The 18,474-nt window shown below is 36.3% G+C and overlaps 2 protein-coding genes across 6 annotated transcripts in view; one reads left to right on the top strand and one right to left on the bottom strand.

Moving 5' to 3' along the window:
* Nucleotides 1–6,433, bottom strand: part of LOC121864166 — a 21,031-nt gene extending 14,598 nt beyond the window's left edge. The window contains exon 1 of the mRNA XM_042363153.1: nt 6,251–6,433. Within this exon, the coding sequence (XP_042219087.1) occupies nt 6,251–6,304 (54 nt within the window). The 5' untranslated portion in view covers nt 6,305–6,433. The remainder of the gene's footprint in view (nt 1–6,250) is intronic.
* Nucleotides 6,173–18,474, top strand: LOC121864167 (nuclear pore complex protein Nup50-like). Of its 5 annotated transcripts, XM_042363154.1 has the most exons (5): nt 7,204–7,243; nt 8,638–8,731; nt 11,076–11,199; nt 15,101–15,168; nt 16,080–18,474. In XM_042363154.1, the coding sequence occupies exons 4-5, from the start codon at nt 15,166–15,168 to the stop codon at nt 17,628–17,630; spliced, it is 1,554 nt and encodes a 517-aa protein (XP_042219088.1). In that variant the 5' UTR covers nt 7,204–7,243; nt 8,638–8,731; nt 11,076–11,199; nt 15,101–15,165; the 3' UTR covers nt 17,631–18,474. The 5 variants fall into 5 exon arrangements, with proteins under 5 accessions (XP_042219090.1, XP_042219089.1, XP_042219092.1 ...); XM_042363156.1 differs by lacking the exons at nt 7,204–7,243; nt 8,638–8,731 and adding an exon at nt 6,173–6,194; XM_042363155.1 differs by lacking the exon at nt 8,638–8,731 and having other exon boundaries at nt 7,183–7,243.

The following is an 18,474-nucleotide window of genomic DNA, read 5'->3' as shown; positions in this document are numbered from 1 at the left end:
TACTACCGCCAGGGAAGATATTGGAAGCATAATGTGTTGTCTAATGGTAGACCCTGCTGCCATATGGCATCACGAAAATTGTGACCAAGTCCCAGGTTGCTGATCTGACTTTCTGCCCCATTTACACACAATTGCAGGGTCTCAATTGTTTCTCTTACAATTGACAACACAACATACATATACTGTATTGTTTCTCACTTTTGATCTTTTTTTTCATTTTTGTATTTATTATTATTATTATTATTATTATTATTATTATTATTATTAGCATCATTATTAGCATCATTATTTTATTTTTTATTATAAATTTTATTTTTATTTACTATGAATTATTATTATTATTACATTTTCGCCCCCCAGGCCCCGATGTGGATCAGTGACCTGTGCCCGGGTGGGCTAATCCCTGTATATAAAAAAATATATATATATATATATATATATATATATATATATATATATATATATATATATATATATATATATATATATATATCAACAACCTCACCCCAACACTACTCGTGTTTTGTTTACACTGTGACATCCCGGTTTTAAAGTCCTATTCTTTATTGTATCTGAGCCTGTGGATTTGTCAGCCACAATCTTACGTTTCTTCAACTCATTATCTAAATTATAAATAATACATTCGTGCAGTAGTTTCCTAAAGTTCCTCTGCGAAAGTACTGGTTCTTCTGAGCGTGGTTCTAACGTAAACACGGTCGAGAAGAAATAGCTTAAGACATTCCTGAGGTTCCTGTCATTTTTGTTTAATTTATTTACTCCTGAGTATTTCTTACGTATTGTGATTTGGCAGCATTGCGTGATAAGGAAACATTTGGATATACCTGTGTGAGCGTAATATGACATACAACACTGTATTTTTCACTGATTGTGTGCTTCTATTGGTATAGCGAGATACTGCTCGTGTGTTAATCTAGGTTTTCAATGTGAGTGTAAACATCAATCAGCTTATCCATTAACTAGAATAATTGATACACGCACAATGATTTTATGTCAACACACATAGGGTAGCTGTATTCATGACTATTAGCTGTATTTTTTTTATTCTACTCTAAATAGAAGTACACTAAAGTTTATTTATTTTTTGTTAGTGGGAAGTTTTCAATAAACGCGAAATATATCATCGACAAGTGTAATGGTATTGATGCACCAGACCCGGGTGATCTACTAGACCAGTGGTCCTCAACCTTTTTCACTCCATTCCCCCCTTGAGGAATTTTCAACATCCTCGTGGCCGCCTTCATTTTTCTCCCAGAACAAACAGACAAGTGATAAAGACTAAAGAATGATAAAGAAGGACAGATAAATAGGACAAGAGTTAGAATGGCAAACACACACACACACATTCACATACATACACGCCCATGCACACTCACATTATTAGGCAGCTACCAAACAGGGAGGTACTACCGCCCGGGAAGATATTGGAAGCATAATGTGTTGTCTATGGTAGACCCTGCTGCTGTATGGCATCACAAAAATTGTGACCAAGTCTCAGGTTGCTGATCTGACTTTCTGCCTCAATTACACACAATTGCAGGGTCTCAATTGTTTCACTTACTATTAACAACACAACATACATATACAGTATTGTTTCTCACTTTTGATCTTTTTTTTCATTTTTGTATTTCTTTATGGTTCTTTATTATTACTGTATTATTATTATTATTATTATTATTATTAGTATTATTATTATTACATTTTCGCCCCCCAGGCCCTGATGTGGGTCAGTGACCTGTGCCCGGGTGGGCTAACCCCCGTAAAAAAAAACACATTCACACTCAAGCGAGCAAGCTGAAGTGTACTTCCTGTAAGCAAGAACACGCCTCCTTTGACAAGCACTGCCCAACTTGGAAAAATGAGAATAGTGAGTCATACCAATTTAGCAGTAAAAATGGTAGGATTATATAAGTAAAGAATGAGTATGAACAACAATGGCACCAATAAATAAGGAAAAAATTAATAAAGGAAGTGTACAAATATTTCACCCACGTAAAGCAGCGACCACATGAATTACGAAACAAAATAAGTAACACCAATTACGGTGCATATTATGCTTGAGTCAAGCTCAAACACAATATATGGCTCAGAGACAATACACTCCACTGTTTTCGTGATGGTATCCCAGGCCAGATTGAGATCATTCGGTCCTATCACCACTTGCAAAGGGATGACACACGGACACGTACTGATCAAGTCAGTTCAGCAGCTCGGTCCAGCGCCTGTCACACAGACAGGGACTGGACCTGTGAAATCTTAAATAATTCGTAAAAAAATAAAAAATAAATTAGCATCAGAGTATGCAAATATTAAAATTGTATTGTCGTTATGATTAAACAAAATGACAAAAAAGAATGAAAATTCTCTTCTGTCAAGTCAAAATAAGTAATACAAGTTTTGTTTAATTCAGATTCCCAACGTTATTTGGAAACGTACAATTTATAACAGCTCGCCGTGGCTCCCCTAAATTCTTGCCGTGGCTCCCTTGGGGGCCATGGCCCCCAGGTTGAGAACCATTGTACTAGACGTACCATTTATACCACCACAGAAAATAAGGGGAGGACATGTGCTTCCCCTTTCTCACGATACAATGGGCTGTCCCAATAATTTATAACCCCCCCCCCCTACATGGGACAAATCTGAATCTTGTCAACTACATGGGTATTGTTAACACTGGGAAAGGCCGGGACAAGTGTGGATCCCGAGCACCAAACACGCAGGGAGAATACCCGGAAGATCCGAGTCCACAACTGGGCCTCCTGCATCGACACTGTGGGTGTCCATAAAGGCGCATCCCCACGGCCACACCTACCGACGGACGGCACTTCCTGATCAGTAACAGCTCATCATCTCTAAAGATGTTCAACGCTTTCTCCCACCTCCCCATCAGCCAACAAATGCTCGCTGCCGTCATCTGGCTAAACGCAACTGTAAAAACATTCATGTCCAGTTACATTAAGAAATGGCGAGCCACTTGTCAATAAAACAATGAAAAAGTAAACACGCACGCTGAATCTAGTCAAGATTACTCATCTTTTTTTTATTGTTTTGCAATCTCGATTTCGATAAAAATTATGTTATTGGAAATTTAAAATAATTTGCCTTTCCATGGTTTGGTTAAGTTAAGCATGATACTAATATGTCGGAACTTCGAGTAAGAGCACTGATTAAAAGTTATAGGTATTATCCTGCCCCTGAAGTGACAAATATCAGACTTTACACATACTCGAACTCTAGATCAAAGAAAAGCCCTTCATTGTCAAATAATACAGTGCAGGACATGTTAACACCTAACGTTGTTAACTTCGTAATATTGTCCTGTGGTCAGCTGCATATCGACCGTCGTGCGAAAGCGCGAGCAACAACACCGGAAGATGAGCATTTCTGGTGTCTATAGATATCTACATAAAAGCCTTTGTCGTTAGGCGTCAAGCAGTACTGTGGGTGTCTACGGGCTGTCCTGTAGACTCATCCTACTGTTTTGTTGCTTTATTTCCCTTAAGTTGTTCTCTCACTCGTCACTACAGTACTAACCTGTAGCGTAAGCGGTGACTTGTACTGTTCTTTATAGGTCGAGGTAATCATGCGGACAAAAAATCGTCACGATTTCTCTCACGATGGCCGAGAAATGAGTGATTCTCGAGAAACTTAACCTAACCTATTGAGATCTGAAAAGATTTATCCGTACGATTAGCCACGGTGTTCCTTATGTTATATGATGAACTATATGTTTTATAGATATGTTAATAATCTAACATCCCCCCTATCTTTTATTAATTTAAAAAGTTCGTCAGACGACCTCCAGATCAGAGAATCGTTGACTTATTTCATGTTTACATGTACTGTAACTCGGAGAAGTAATTCCGACAAAAGCAGGTCAGTTTGATCGGATTTTCTACAAGAACATACACTGGGTGAGTAGAAAAAACCCTGAAAGATTGCTGAACAATCCTTAATATTAACATCCCGCCTCTGCTACCGAAAAAGGATACGTAGTGCTACTACAGTATAACATGCGGTCTGCAAAAATATCTTTACCTGACCTGACCTAACCTAATCTAACTTAACCTAAATATCTTGTAGACCGCACGCTATAGTACACGTTCTACTCATAGGAACCATTACTAACATCTCTTTCTTCCCGCAGAAGTACTGTCGACGTGGACTTGCGGTCGGTTGATACGTATAGCCTAACGTTCCTGCTGCCAGCATTAGTTTAGGATACAGACCTTATTCCGAACTTCTTCTCCTAACTCTGCCTTAGTCTCACAATTAATACCATTGTCTCGATAATCCCGTCAGACACCATCTACTAATCATTAACTACGTCACTACTGGCTGACACTCGATAATCAGGTTATACCTCTAGTACGACGCCCACATTTAGCGGGCGCTAACACCCACGGTTTTTGCCTCGTCCAAATTCAAGTTCCGCTTGACCGCATGGTCTTGCACAAAATTTGTTGCCCTGGGGTGTACAGAATTAAAGAATAAAATTGCGATTTTCATGAAACACAGTTAATCTTTACCCTAAAAACTAAAAACAAAATCACTAATCAATTAAATGACCAATGATTACAACAACGTGGCTATTGCAACTAAGAGGTAAAAGGATGGCAAATTTCTATCCTGTTGCAAGATTAGTAGGAAACTATTTGTAGAATATGACATTTAAAAAAAAAGTATGAACAAAATTTAAGCATATTCTACCCACTACACAACTTTAAATAATTCCAATGATCTAAACTAATTCTAACCCTTGAAAATGATACCGTTTGCTACACACTTGTCAATAATCAGAAAATATTTGTAGGTTGCAGAATGGTACGGAGGCAGAGTCGACCAGCCTTCATCCAACAACCTCGTTATTGTGACCTTTGTTAAACAAGACCTTTTATCCTAATATTTTACAATCATGTAGTATTTTAAAATAAATATAACTAATTTGTTATCAGGATGAATAAATAAACACAATATAAAGATGGGTTATTAACCAAAGGTAAATGATACTGTGGTACGTGAATGGAAGCATCTGGCGACCGGGCTAGCCCGCCATCGCACGGGCCGCCACACCACAGTATACCGCCACAGTATGCTGCATATATTCCTCACTCCAAGTGTTGAGGAATGAGTGTCTCTACCTACCTTTGCACCACTATTTAGATGACGCTCATGTATTAATGGTAAAGCAGAAATATTAATCTAACGTATTTAAAGAGGCAAAAATAAATTATTCCTCAAACTCTGCAAGCATAATTTGTAAAGGAATGAAATGCTTTCCCCGGTGTGTCATCAACCTTGGTGAATTATTGCCATTGTTAACAAAATACACTTAATAGTTATACAGTATCTAATGCTAAATCAATTTACTTTATTTTTCGTTATAATCAAATAAAACTCCATTGTCTTTAGTTTCCTGATACATTTTAAATAATAGATGTGAATAAAAAAGTATATTATTGTTCACACGTATAAAAAAGGTATAAATGGTGTTTTATAATTACCCTGTTTAATGGTGCATGATAAGAGTAAACAGAGATAACATTTTAATGCTTGAGTTGCTTTGGGGACCCTACTTGTCAAACTATAAGCTACACACAATTAACGTAACTCTAAAGAACGCTACGACTACGTATATACTAATATAATTCACCCAACTTATATGTATATAAGCCAAAGTGTCCTATTAAACAGTAATCTGGTAATCTTGACGAAATCAATACACAATCCAAGACTTCTCGCGCACGCACCCTTTCATCATTCAAACTTGCAAACTTGCAACTCCTACACGGGATTTATGAATAAAATATCTCTTACTATATCAAATAAATTGTAATTTAAACCACCTAATCGTGTAATGCCCCCTACACATTATTGAGTTTTTATTTTAAATATTGTTAGATCTATATTAATCATACAGTTTAAAATAATCTCTTTGGGTGTCAAGTTCATCTCCCACGGTAGGTCTCACGAACACACACGAACACATGGCTTACTGGCGCACTCACACTTTACCCTTACACAACATGCTCTATTTAATGCTTTGCACTATTATTTTGGCTAATTTATAACTAGAATATTAATTATAATACTTATTTAACTATATCATACACTCTACCCTACATAAAAGTCTTCAAAGAACAACAGTCCTCAACAATCAATACACTCTGGTGAACGTGAGTAGCGAACTTTATACAAGTATAGTTTTATTTACGTCGAAAACACAACATACCTGGTGTTTTTTAACTGCCAGCCACATCTGATATTGTAGAGTTTGAAGGTCCATTTCAGTGGTCTGTCAAAGCCCTTCTTCACCCAGTTATAAGTTGTAAACACTTGTAAGAATCTCTTAAATGAGGAGATAAACTTGCACAGGTTTCGGAAATGAAGTTATTATTGGAACACCTCGCAACTCCGTGCGCTTTTGGGAGTAGAACAAACTCTAGAAAAAAGCAATTACTTTAATTTTTAATGATATTTTTTGAAGAGCGTTACTACACAAAAGCTCCCATATAATAATAATTTTGAAATTGCATAACAATTATGATTTGAAATTAATAAATGCATTTTATAGAGTTTGTATACATCTCTAACATTGAATAGTAAAGATATGTCACACCCAGGATTGGTGAGCTTATATCTTTGCCATTAATAATCCATAATGGATGTCAACATTAAGTTTCATTACGTTATAGAAAATAAAAAAATATCATTATATTTAGATTCCACACAATGGCTTACGGGATGGGATGGCGCGAAGCTTTCTCTTCGGCTTAGAATTTTACATATACATCTCAACTTCTCGAACTAGGACACCTTTAAGAAAAATATTCATCATTTATGAAGATTGTAATTCTCATTAGTGTTTTATTTGTTGTTATCAATGATAGTTTGGTGTTTTTAATAATATAATATTAGGTTCCAATCCTCTTCTCAGACCCTTTAAAACAGATTCCAACACCTTTGACCAACGACAGCTTGAGTCGTAGATCCGTATTACAAATGGTCGAATAATTTCACCGTTGTCTAGTTATTTAGGCAGTATTAAGAAAATAGGAGTACTAAAAAGGAAAGAGATAATATATAGATTAAGTTTTTAAAATCTAGAAGTCATTTGATTTATTTCTATAAAACACTTATGAAATTACTTAAATCCTTTTTTGTACATAACCCTGAAGTAGACCATCACATGTGTAGGCCACCATTGGGCTATTAGTTGAATTTGGTAAGGCATCCTTCTATTACTTGCTGCAGTAGTTAACATTAATTACCTGGTTTAGATAACAACGGCTGTAAACTGTCGAATTGTTGTAGATTAACCAATTACTTTGTGTAGTCTGTAGTAAGGTAAATGGTGTGAGGGAAGGTCAACTGAAGTGGACAGACCGTGTCAAGTTAGTGAGGGATATTTTAAAAATCTTTATATTTCTCTTACATTAACAGAAAGGCGAGAATCTAGCGTCGATAATGTGTGCACTAATATACCACTCGATAGAATTGACAGTGATTTTGGTGTTATATTAACTGACACGGGCCGTCTTGGGAAATATAATTTACGGTAGTCCATAACTAAAGGCCTCCGGATAATAATAATAATATGTACTTCGTTTTAGAGGTTAAGTGAAAATACAATACGAAACAATTATACCTTTATACGAAATTAATGCTCATAACTGACATATTATCTACATAACATAAATGACCTCTGTGACCCTTTAAGTATTATGTCCCCCCTGAATATTAAGAGTAAATTTACAATAATATAATTATTTTGTTACTATATGAGAGAGTTGTGCCGGATTTCAACATATTATGCCATTAATAGAAGGGTAAGGGTGTAGGAGACGGTTATCACCATATAGAATTTATGGAAGTCAGCCAAAATTTCTGGAGGTATTGTTTCTCTGTTACCGGACACGAAAATTGAAACGAGAATATACAAAACCTAACCCAACCTGAACTAAATAACCTAACCCAACCTGAACTAAATAACCTAACCCAACCTGAACTAAATAACCTAACCCAACCTGAACTAAATAACCTAACCCAACCTGAACTAAATAACCTAACCCAACCTGAACTAAATAACCTAACCCAGTTATATTACCTTTGGACAACATGGGAATCTTAGGAATTTTATCCATAATATAGTTAGTTTTGGCAATTCTAAGACACCTTTCTTCTATGATGTTTCCCTCGCAAATGACCTATGGTATATATGCCACTGGGTCCCACGTGGTTATGTTAGGTCAGGTCATTTGTGAGGGAAATGTCGTAGATGAAAAGTTTCTTAGAATTATCGAAGCTGTCATGTCAAAGATAAAATTCCAAAGATTCCCGTGTTTGAAAGTAAAAATATACCCCTAAACAAAGAAAACAATCTAACCTTAGCTAACTTCCAGATTCCCCGACATATTAGGCAGAAACAACTTACTCTGATATCTGGTTACTAATGAAAGCAACTACTGTATCTTGAACCGGCGTAGTGTAATTTTAAACTTTTTGTGGACATGAAAGTAAGCTCGGTGGTTGTACTTAAACACACATTTCTTCTTCACTGTTGGTTCTCTGATGCATTTTGAACACTTGCACATCTTGCCAACGACTCATTGTTCACAGATGAATTGGAGATGGTCTTCATCCTTCACAAGCAGAGATAACTTGTGATGATACCAAACACCTGACAGTCTTCCTCCTTGAGAAATAACAATAAGTATACAAACATACAGTTCATTTATTAACCAGTGCAATGCTTAAGGTGTTGGAAATGACTCCATGCCTGTAATATGGGAGTCAGTTTAAACAATATGATCCTCAGCATTTATAAATAGAATGGGTATAAGAACCTCTTGTGCTACAAAAAGAAGACATTCAAGCCCATGTTTAAGGAATTAAAACCCTCGATGAGATGTTACTTCATTTATTGCCAATTTAAACGAGACCCGAAACAAAATTTATTTGTGTATGCTTGGATGACAATACGCGTCGGGAAGCCAGCTTTTTCGGCAAAATATTTATGGTAAATATTAAATTTCTTCTCGTGCAAAACACATTGAGATTTGATTTTATTGTCCTATGATCAGTTCACTGTTTTTACCCTGCAGTTCCCTCATCCTTCATGCCCTGCCCACTACAGGTGATTTATGATGGTAGATAGAGAAAAAATAATTAAAATAAAAAGTTGTCACATAGATTTTATTAGTTAATATCATCCAAAGAACAACTGTGGAAAATATGAACGAAATAAATAAATGCGTTCGGGTGCTAATCGTCTCCTACACTTTTATCAATAGAAGATGTGGGTAATCTTATATTTAAAGGGTGTAAAATAAGGAGTGCTGTTGTTGACATCCGACGAGACTGGAACAAAGTGTTGTATATTGTTATACAAGTTATTGCTCATAAAGTGAACCAAACTAACCTATGTTAACTTGAGCCTCACCTAAACAGTAGTACACTACAGGAAGTAATTTTGCTAACTGTAGGGCAATTCAGCTTATTTGCTTGGCTTGTAGGGCTGTAGGGTAATTTTACAAGGAGGGCAAAATGTAGGGTAATCAGAAGCAAGATTTTATGTGCAAACTTCATAAGGGCAATGTAGGGTAATTTCATTGCCTGTGTAGGTCTGAGGAACCTCAAGGTGTTGGCAACATTGTTAGGAAGTGGTAACCGAGCTGGGATTTTCCGGCAGGGTAGACCGGAGGCATTGTAGCCGGGATGTTAAGTTAGGTTGGAAACTACAACTATTGACTAATATCAGAATACAAGACTTTTCCAACTTAACATCAGTAATAAGTAGCCTTTACCATAAGTACTATATAGTTTAGGTTAGATTTGGTGTCGTAAAGTAGGTTTAGTGTGTTTAGGTAGGTGTTAGTTTGGTTCATTTTACAATTGATAAAATATGCAATGTAATGTAGCAGTACTATCTGGTACTTTAAGAATGCCATCACAATACAGTATGACATAACTTCTGTACTAATCCCCAAATCCCAAAGCCTTTAAGATTCTTTGCTAAAATATCCTGTTTGTGGTCTGGTTTGTATGATCAACTGTGGTATAATGCAAAATCTTGGATGTCATTACAACTGCAACTTTTGAAAACTGGTTTGTGGACGTTTTGTGTGGCGATGGATTTTCTATTGATATGCTGAACCTTAGTTTTAAGGCTTGACTGATAACTTCAAGGTCATCCTATGTACTTTCATATAGGACTTGCATAGTAATATTTGAGTACAGTATGTAATTTTTATGCTGACCAACACCACTTCCTTGCTTTAGCCATTGGATCAAGGAGTGACAGCCACATTTAAAGTGTACTGTATTATTTTAGGCAGATAGGGCTACATATGTCTACATTCTATGCAGTATATGTACACCATTTACTGTAGTTATCATCATCTTTACTGTTTTATGGCTTTTTCCAAACTTGCTTGGGTTAACTATATTTGAACCAGAATGTTTTTGTAAGCTTATGTTCAATGCTACTTAGAATTTATATTATACTATATATATAATCATCGGCAATCTATTATAATTTAATTATATCTATTTATAGGACACATAACTACCATTATTATTCAGCTGATCCCCACTTTTGACCTCATTACACAGTTGATATAAGTTTACATTGATTAATTTTCTAGGATTTATTACCTATGAGCTTTTGTTCCCCTCTTTTTCTTATGTCATTCTCTCTCCTTTTTTCTTTTTCATTATCTGTGTATGGTTTGCCTCCATCCACCTTCCTTTTTCCCTTCACCCAGTTTATGAATAGCAAATCCATATAGATATATAACCCATCTTGTTCCAACTGTGTTCTAGACCTGCCAAGTCCATAACAACTCACAAATGACAGATGCAGTACTGTACTCTACTAGATATACTGTATTATTCTGGCTGGTAGCTACTTTCCATTATTCCAAATTTAGTTTATATCTTGACAGTTGAGGATCTTAAGTTAGCAAGTCATTAACAGTCCTCTGTATCGTAGTTTAAGTTGTATCATATCAAAGGTGTCATTTACATGGTTTAACTGTATGATATTTGTTTTTTAGGTGAAGCTGTGAGGTGTGAGCTGCAGACCAACTGTCAGTCAGTTTCATGACCCATGTTTGAAGTTAAGCCTTTAGGTAATCTGGCTTAGGTTCTTCCTTGTTCTTCAAAACTCTTCATACTCAGGTAATGAAACTTTGATCTAAAGTACAATGAATATTATTTAAAGACATGTGTGTGTGTGTGTGTGTGTGTGGTGTTTTTTTGTGTGTGTACTGCATTGATTTGTTATAATGTACAAAAATAAACATGCAGACACAGTTTCATACATAAACACACATGCAAACTCTTATCTACAATTACTTATTGTACACCCTCAAAGGTAGGTTCTGTACAGGGATAAGCATGACATATAGCAGAGAACCACTTACAACTTTACTAAGTCATGTATATATTGTATAGAAATATATTTTATTGTACCGTTTAGTCCTACATGCACAGGTACGTACCAGGAAACAACAGACATTCTTAAACGCACATAGGCTTTATACACACATCAGGTCATATGGGGTGAATCACTGTGCTTCACAATAATCAGGTCTATAGTCAGCATAATGTATGTATAGAACATTTACAAAAATTACTTCGGATTTCTCCCAAATGCATTATGGTAAAGAAATAATGATTTAATTATGGAAAAGGATTACAGTAGACCCTTGCCATTCACGGGTTTGCGATTTGCAGCAAGCAGATGGTGGCTATGGTGGGTAGCTTGTAAGCCTTTTCCCTGCAGCGTAACGAGTCGCCCCACGCGCCCGCAGCGTCTTCTCTTCCTCTGTTCATGCTCAACCATTGCCTGTGACGCAGCATCTCATGTTGTACTGTCAAGACTATTGTGTTTCTGTGTGAAATGGCCCCTAAAAGGCTGCCTAGTGTCAGTGCTAGTGATGCTAGTGGAGTGAAATGTAAAAGGCAGAAGTCAGTGATGAACCTAACAAAGAAAGTTGAATTATTAGAAAAGTTAAAAGAGAGGAAGAGTGCTGCCGAGGCTGGTCAGTTGTTTGGTATAGGTACTCAGTAGTGCATTAAGGTAGTACAGTATAAGTTGTTATTTGCAGTTTTGGCTATTTGCTCCATTCCTTGGAAACTGACCCCCACGAATAACAAGTGTTAACTGTATTATGATAGTTTCCATTATGGTATACATTATACCGTAGTAAATATTGTTCATAAATCTGAGAGGTCATTTGTTTACAGCTGGTTAGGTTCTGGGAGACTTTTTCTGAACATCAAAGTTGAGTAGTTACTGTATCTAAAATATGGAAGATTTTAGTTCACAGTCAGCCCCACCTTTTACCACTGTGCACAAGCTTCAGGTGCAAAATTATGCCATTTCAAGTGTCTGGAAAACCTCAGAAATTAAGAAGAGGGAGAGGGAGTAGTTCCAACTTTTAACTTTGGCTCCAGTGTAGTTTTATCAAGATTGATCTTATCCACGTTTCCCTTGTGACATGATATATCCATCACTAACCACTTCTCTCCCATCATTCTAAAGTATAAACAGTGAGAGGTTTTCATCACATTTTTTTATCATATCAGATGTCTTTCTTCAGCTGTTTGTATTAATCTTTAAACGTTTTACACAAATGCTTGAAAAAGTTGTATCACAAAATTCTGCTTTGTTCATTTGTTACAATTTTTTATTTACTTTCTGACTTATGAGTCTGTATTTGTATGACTGAAAGGTGGTGTTGTGACGTGCTCAGACACGTGTACAGTACATTAATTTTTTAATGTGTTGCTGGAGTTTATTCTTATTTTTCTGTTGCATATACAGTACTGTACTTAATACCTTGCCTAGGATGGTAGTACACTGGATGGTGAGATGTGGCCTTTAGTTGTGTATGTGTATGATACAGTACTCTTTGTAGAGAGTGAACAGGAATTTTGAAATATATAATGTGAAAGGTTAGGATAATGTTTTGATAATTGTATTGAGTGCAGGGAGCTTGTTATGGTCAACTACTGTATGTAAGATAGAAAAGCTGAACTGATTGAATCACGAAGTTGTAATGGAGAAGATTGAGGAGTGATTTTTTATAATAATGGTACAGTACAATAGAAATTTAAATCAAAACAACATAATACTTAAGTCCATATTGGTGGGCCTACACAAATATAGGATACTGTACTGTATAGGCCTACAGTACATGGGAAGCTACTCATGTAGTCAAGAGTCTTTTATTAATATGTTTAGGAAATATTTTGCAGTGTTAAAAAAATGTAGATAACAGTTCATTTACATGTGTGCAATTTAAGCAACATATGCATTGACAAACAAGTAGATTTTGAGAAGAAGGAAAAGATAGTTCCGTTTTCGGACATCCAAGTTCATTGGGGTGTCGAATATCATATCTTGGGTCCTTGAGCATCCACTAGGCTTGGGCCCTGGTTGCAAGATGAAGCAGGTCTTTCGAGTTGAAGACTTTTAACTAAATATTTCTTCGGATCAAGGACAGCAACTGAATCCTGTTGTAAATATGGTTTCAACTGGGTGTGAAGGCTGCTAAGAGTGTAGTATAGGATATCCAATGACCTTGAATGTTTAGGAAATATTTTGGGAAGTCCTAAGCATCCATAACATGCAGAGGAGAGTGAGTTGTGTGTTGTGGTGAAGGACATCTTTGTACCCCTCTTCCCATATCGCATTCTTCCTCGTTTAGTGTATAACATATGCATATTTGTTAGTTTAATAGGCAGTGAAGAACCACAGATGCTTGCTTGTATGCATGAACACCCCTCTCAAGTGTATGTAATATAACTTACACTATCACAACCAAAACTAAGCCAAAACATCAAATGAAAACTAACCCAATATAATTAGAATAATATAGCCCAACTTCACCTAATAGGCTAGCTAACTTAGGCTTAACCTTGCATAATTTAAGGTTAGTTTAGTTAAGATTGGTTAATATATTATGTTTTAGGTTATTTCAAGTTATGGGTCATTCCATGAAAAATGTAAACTTGAGAGCCAAAACTTATAATCCATCATTTGGCGAAATATCTGTAGGTCTGGACTTTTTATAACATGGTACCGAATGACAATGATCCCATTGGGTTGTAAACACTGCTAAAATGTTTAAATATCTTGTGTAGATTTTTATTGACGTGCTTGAAATGCGAGTACAGTACAGTAGATCCAAAGTAATGAACCTAAATTTTTTTTGCATTTTTCCCAATACCTGTACTAACGTGACCTTGGAATGTTCTCTCTGGGGCTTTGCTATCCTACAGACCCCTGAGGTTTGTTACATGTTCAGAGTGAGTTGCCGTTATCGCTGCAGTAGTAATGACCCTCACAGGCATTGCTAATTTTTACACTACAGGTATTTATATCGTGTTCTGTGCTCAGTGTCTCGGCACTAAAGAAAGAAGACCTTTGCTGTAAAAGCGTGTGTGACAATATTACCCCTTAAAGTCTGGATGACGTTCCTCCATGTCCTTAATTTTTGTGGAATAGTTTGACTGATATTTATTTACTTGGAAACTCAACTCGCACATAATGTTTGTCTCAAGTCTAGTAGTCCAGTTACCCACCAGTTATCATGATGGGTGCATGTCCTTCGATGTGTTATGCATCAAGAGTTCCTTTATTTGAGAGGCACTGATAAAGTATCGGGTGACAAAAACAGTAAAGGGGAGGAGACAGACCCAGATGATGTAGAGATTGTTGAGGCGGCTAGCGGTGAGAACAGTGATCCAGACAATGGAGCTCACTCCCCCTCCCTTGAGCGAGGTGGTGGACATAGGGGACCACACGCCCGCCAGTCACAACAATACGCTTGGGGTGACCACTAATTTTATGCCTGAAATACCTGTTTTTGACTGGATTAAAAAAAAAGGTGAAATATGCCCTCATGGGGTGTTACATTGTCTTCAAAGAAACAAGTTTTCATCTTAACTTTAATATTGTCACACGTTTTTACAGTCAAGAACTTCTTTTTTCTTGTCTTCATTGCATTCTTTCTGTTGTACTCATATTCTGTTCTTCGTTTTTTGCTGTTCATTGTTTTCTTTTTTATAGACTGCGATTTGGCGTAACTGAAGCCATCATATCCTGCTACTGCTGCTAAAATTCATGTAAAAGAAATGGTAATTACACGGTAACAATCCTCATGTTTTCCTATCACGAACCTCAGTCACATTTTCCCCAGTAATTTCAAACCAACATTGCATAATCTAATTTGCCAGGTATGGTTGTGAACATTATTCATTAACGTACTACTGATATGAAGCACTCTTTAATTGAATCAGTCAGTTCACAGAAATGTTGAAATGGACAAGTGGGATTGACTAGATGGATAGCATAGTGGTAATGACCCTCACAGTAACTTTGAAATTAAATATAAAATCATATTATAACAATGACATTTTGATTAGCAGCATGATATAACTCTAAGTGTTGGTAATATATGCCATTTGATTATACTGTTTTACTATAATAATACCGTATAACTGGAAATGCACGAATGAGTTGTCTCCGCATGTAACGGACCTCACGATGGAATGATCCTTATACCGTACTGCATTAATAGAAATTAGGTCGGTTTTCTAATTGCCAAGTGAATTTGGTCACTGGTCAGAAGAATTAGGATACTCGGTATATAGTATGAGATTAAATTTTGTTGGAATAAGTTCAGTTTTTCTGATTGTATTTGAAAGTGGGTCCCAAAGGTCTGATGGCTAACAAGGAATAGTTTGTGTATAGCACATATATGACACACTGAATGCTTTGCCTTAAGTGCTCAAGGAAACTGTAGTCAACACTGCCTTGCATGGCCGTCATTTCCCAAACTTCAAGAAATGTATGAGATAATTGTCTTTACCAATAGAGTATTGAGGCAAACTTTTATCAACAGGGATAGTAAAGTACATTCATTCTCTTGGTCAGGCATTGCATACTCCACCAAGCCATGAAATGGGGTTTTACTCCTCAATCCTCTGTTTGGATTTTTTTTTTTTTTTTGTAAGTAAACATGCTCAATATATTTTCTTTCTTACAGGAAAACATGGCCAAACGAGGTGCATCAAAAGAATTAAACCATGAGAATTGGGCTGAGGAAGAAGAACCGGAAGAGATGGGCACCTTCCGTAAAGCATCATCAGAGCAAATGGTTGGACGACAAATAAAAAAGGCACGCCGACGAGGAGGTGTTGTTGAAGACTCTTCATCATCTTCAGTGTTTAAAGGATTTCCTTCATTCGCTGGATTTGGTGCAAACAAAGAATCTAGTCAACCCTCTTTTAGTTTTCTAAGTAAGATTCCTTCAAATGAGCCACCAGCACGACCTAAAGAAGTTTTTTCTTCATCTTTTTCTGATACAAAGTCTCTGACTTCAACGTCTGGAATAAATTCCTCAGATAACAAATCACCCATACAGCCATTCCAATTCTGCCAGCAAAAATCAACCACCTTTCAAGATAACAAAACAGCCATACAGCCAATTTTACCACGTACTGTTCCAATATCAGTAGATTCTAGTAAAGTTAATGGTGTTGGACCAACTAAAACAATTGCTGATTCATCTGGCAAAGGTGGTAGTAAGATTTTTCTGGCCCACCTGAAGGCCCTAAATGAAGGTGTACTTCTTTGGGTCAAACAACATCTCGATAAGAATTCACATGTTAATTTGTCACCAGTCTTTGACGACTACAAAAAGCACTTTGAGGAACTTTCTAGAAAATATCCTCCTGCATCTGGAGGGGAAAGTGATTCAGAGGTAGGAACAGCAAATAGCTCCAAAAAGGATGAAGCCAGCGGAAAAGAAAACAAGCCATTAATTTCACAACCGACAACCAAGGAGAGTGTTCCACCGAAAAATTTTACTTTCAGTGGATCCACTACCAGTACCTCCTCTAATGGGAAAAGTCCAGACACTAATAAAATGCTTTTCACGTTTGGCTCGAGGGCATCAACAGCAGGAACAGAGAAGACAGCTGGGGATTTAGAGACAAAACCTTTAACATACGGGGGATTTGATACTAGTAACAAAAAGGTAGAAAGTTCAATATTTGGTGGTTCAGTTAGTAAGAGTGGTAAGGGATTTTCATTTGGTGGTCTGACTCCTTCAGAAACAAGCTCATCAACATCCAGCGGTTTCAGTTTTCAAGGTAGTAGTACTCCTGCAGCTACTGGAGGCAGTGTTAGAAGTGAAGGATTAGATGAACCAAATGATGAGCCACCCAAAGTTGAAATAAATGAGGTGAAAGAGGAGGATGCTCTCTATGAAAAGAAGTGTAAATTATTCTATATGAAAGATGAAGAATATGTAGAGAAGGGGATAGGCACATTGTTCCTCAAGCCTGCTGGAGATAAGACTCAGCTAGTTATAAGAGCCCTTACAAATCTAGGTAATATCTTGCTCAATATTATTCTTAATGCTTCTATTCCTGCCATCAGAGCAGGTAAGAATGGTGTGATCATTGCTTGTATACCCAATCCCCCTCTTGATGGAAAGTCTAAATCGACCGAGCCAGTCAAGATGCTAATACGTGTCAAGACTGGTGAAGATGCCGATAAGTTACTAGAAAAGATTAACGAGCTCAAAAAGTAGGTTGTAGCTTGTGTAAATACTGGCATGATGAGGTTTAATGATTTTTTCTTCTTTTTTCATCATAAGAAAAACTGCTTGTAATGAAAGATTTTTGGAAGGGTAGGCTGTAATAGGCTTATAGTCTCGACTGTCATCTGTGTACTGTACTCAGATCTGTAGGAACAGTATCTGAAAAATACAATATTCAGTAATAAAAGACTACCTAAGTTTCCCTCTCCAGAAATATTAATTTGTATGGTTGTTTTTCTAATGTTCAATTTATTTGTTTGTTTGTTTGTTTATTTATTTTTTTTAAAGCTACATTCTTCACTGTACAAAAGAATTTTTTCTTAACGTGGAGATATAAAAAGAAAATATATGCTAATATAAGACTATTGGCTATTGGAATTCAATTCATGAGGGGAAAATAATTTTGAAACGAATAAGACTACGTATACTGTAATTAGTTATACTGTACAGTATAAAATTTACCGTATGATGTTTAATCAGTATGAATTTTTTATCTATGGATATGAATTGAAGTATTTAGGTTACTGTTTGATATTTTACAGTGAGTAATACTTCATGTATTTGTTATTTGGTTTGAAATGAGCAACGTATTTTGTTTCAGATTTTTCTGAACCTACAAGTGGCAGTTATTTTCATATAGCCACTCGTCAGTTTACAAAATTAGTGCAGTACCTGTACAGTTATGTCAGTTGAGACATGAATGGCAAGATACAATACAGTAGTTGTATTTTGTTGTCATACAACCTGATACATTACAGTACTGTATTGGGGTTTACTTGACTGAATAACTCCTTGTATTTTGATCCTTATATTAAAGATTATTTTATTTGAAATA

Source organism: Homarus americanus, unplaced genomic scaffold (assembly GCF_018991925.1).
Source record: "Homarus americanus isolate GMGI-L3 unplaced genomic scaffold, GMGI_Hamer_2.0 scaffold26351, whole genome shotgun sequence".
In the NCBI taxonomy this organism is placed as follows: Eukaryota; Metazoa; Arthropoda; class Malacostraca; order Decapoda; family Nephropidae; genus Homarus; species Homarus americanus.
The sequence above is the reverse complement of the archived record's forward strand: the minus strand, read 5'-3'. Positions and strand labels throughout refer to the sequence as shown.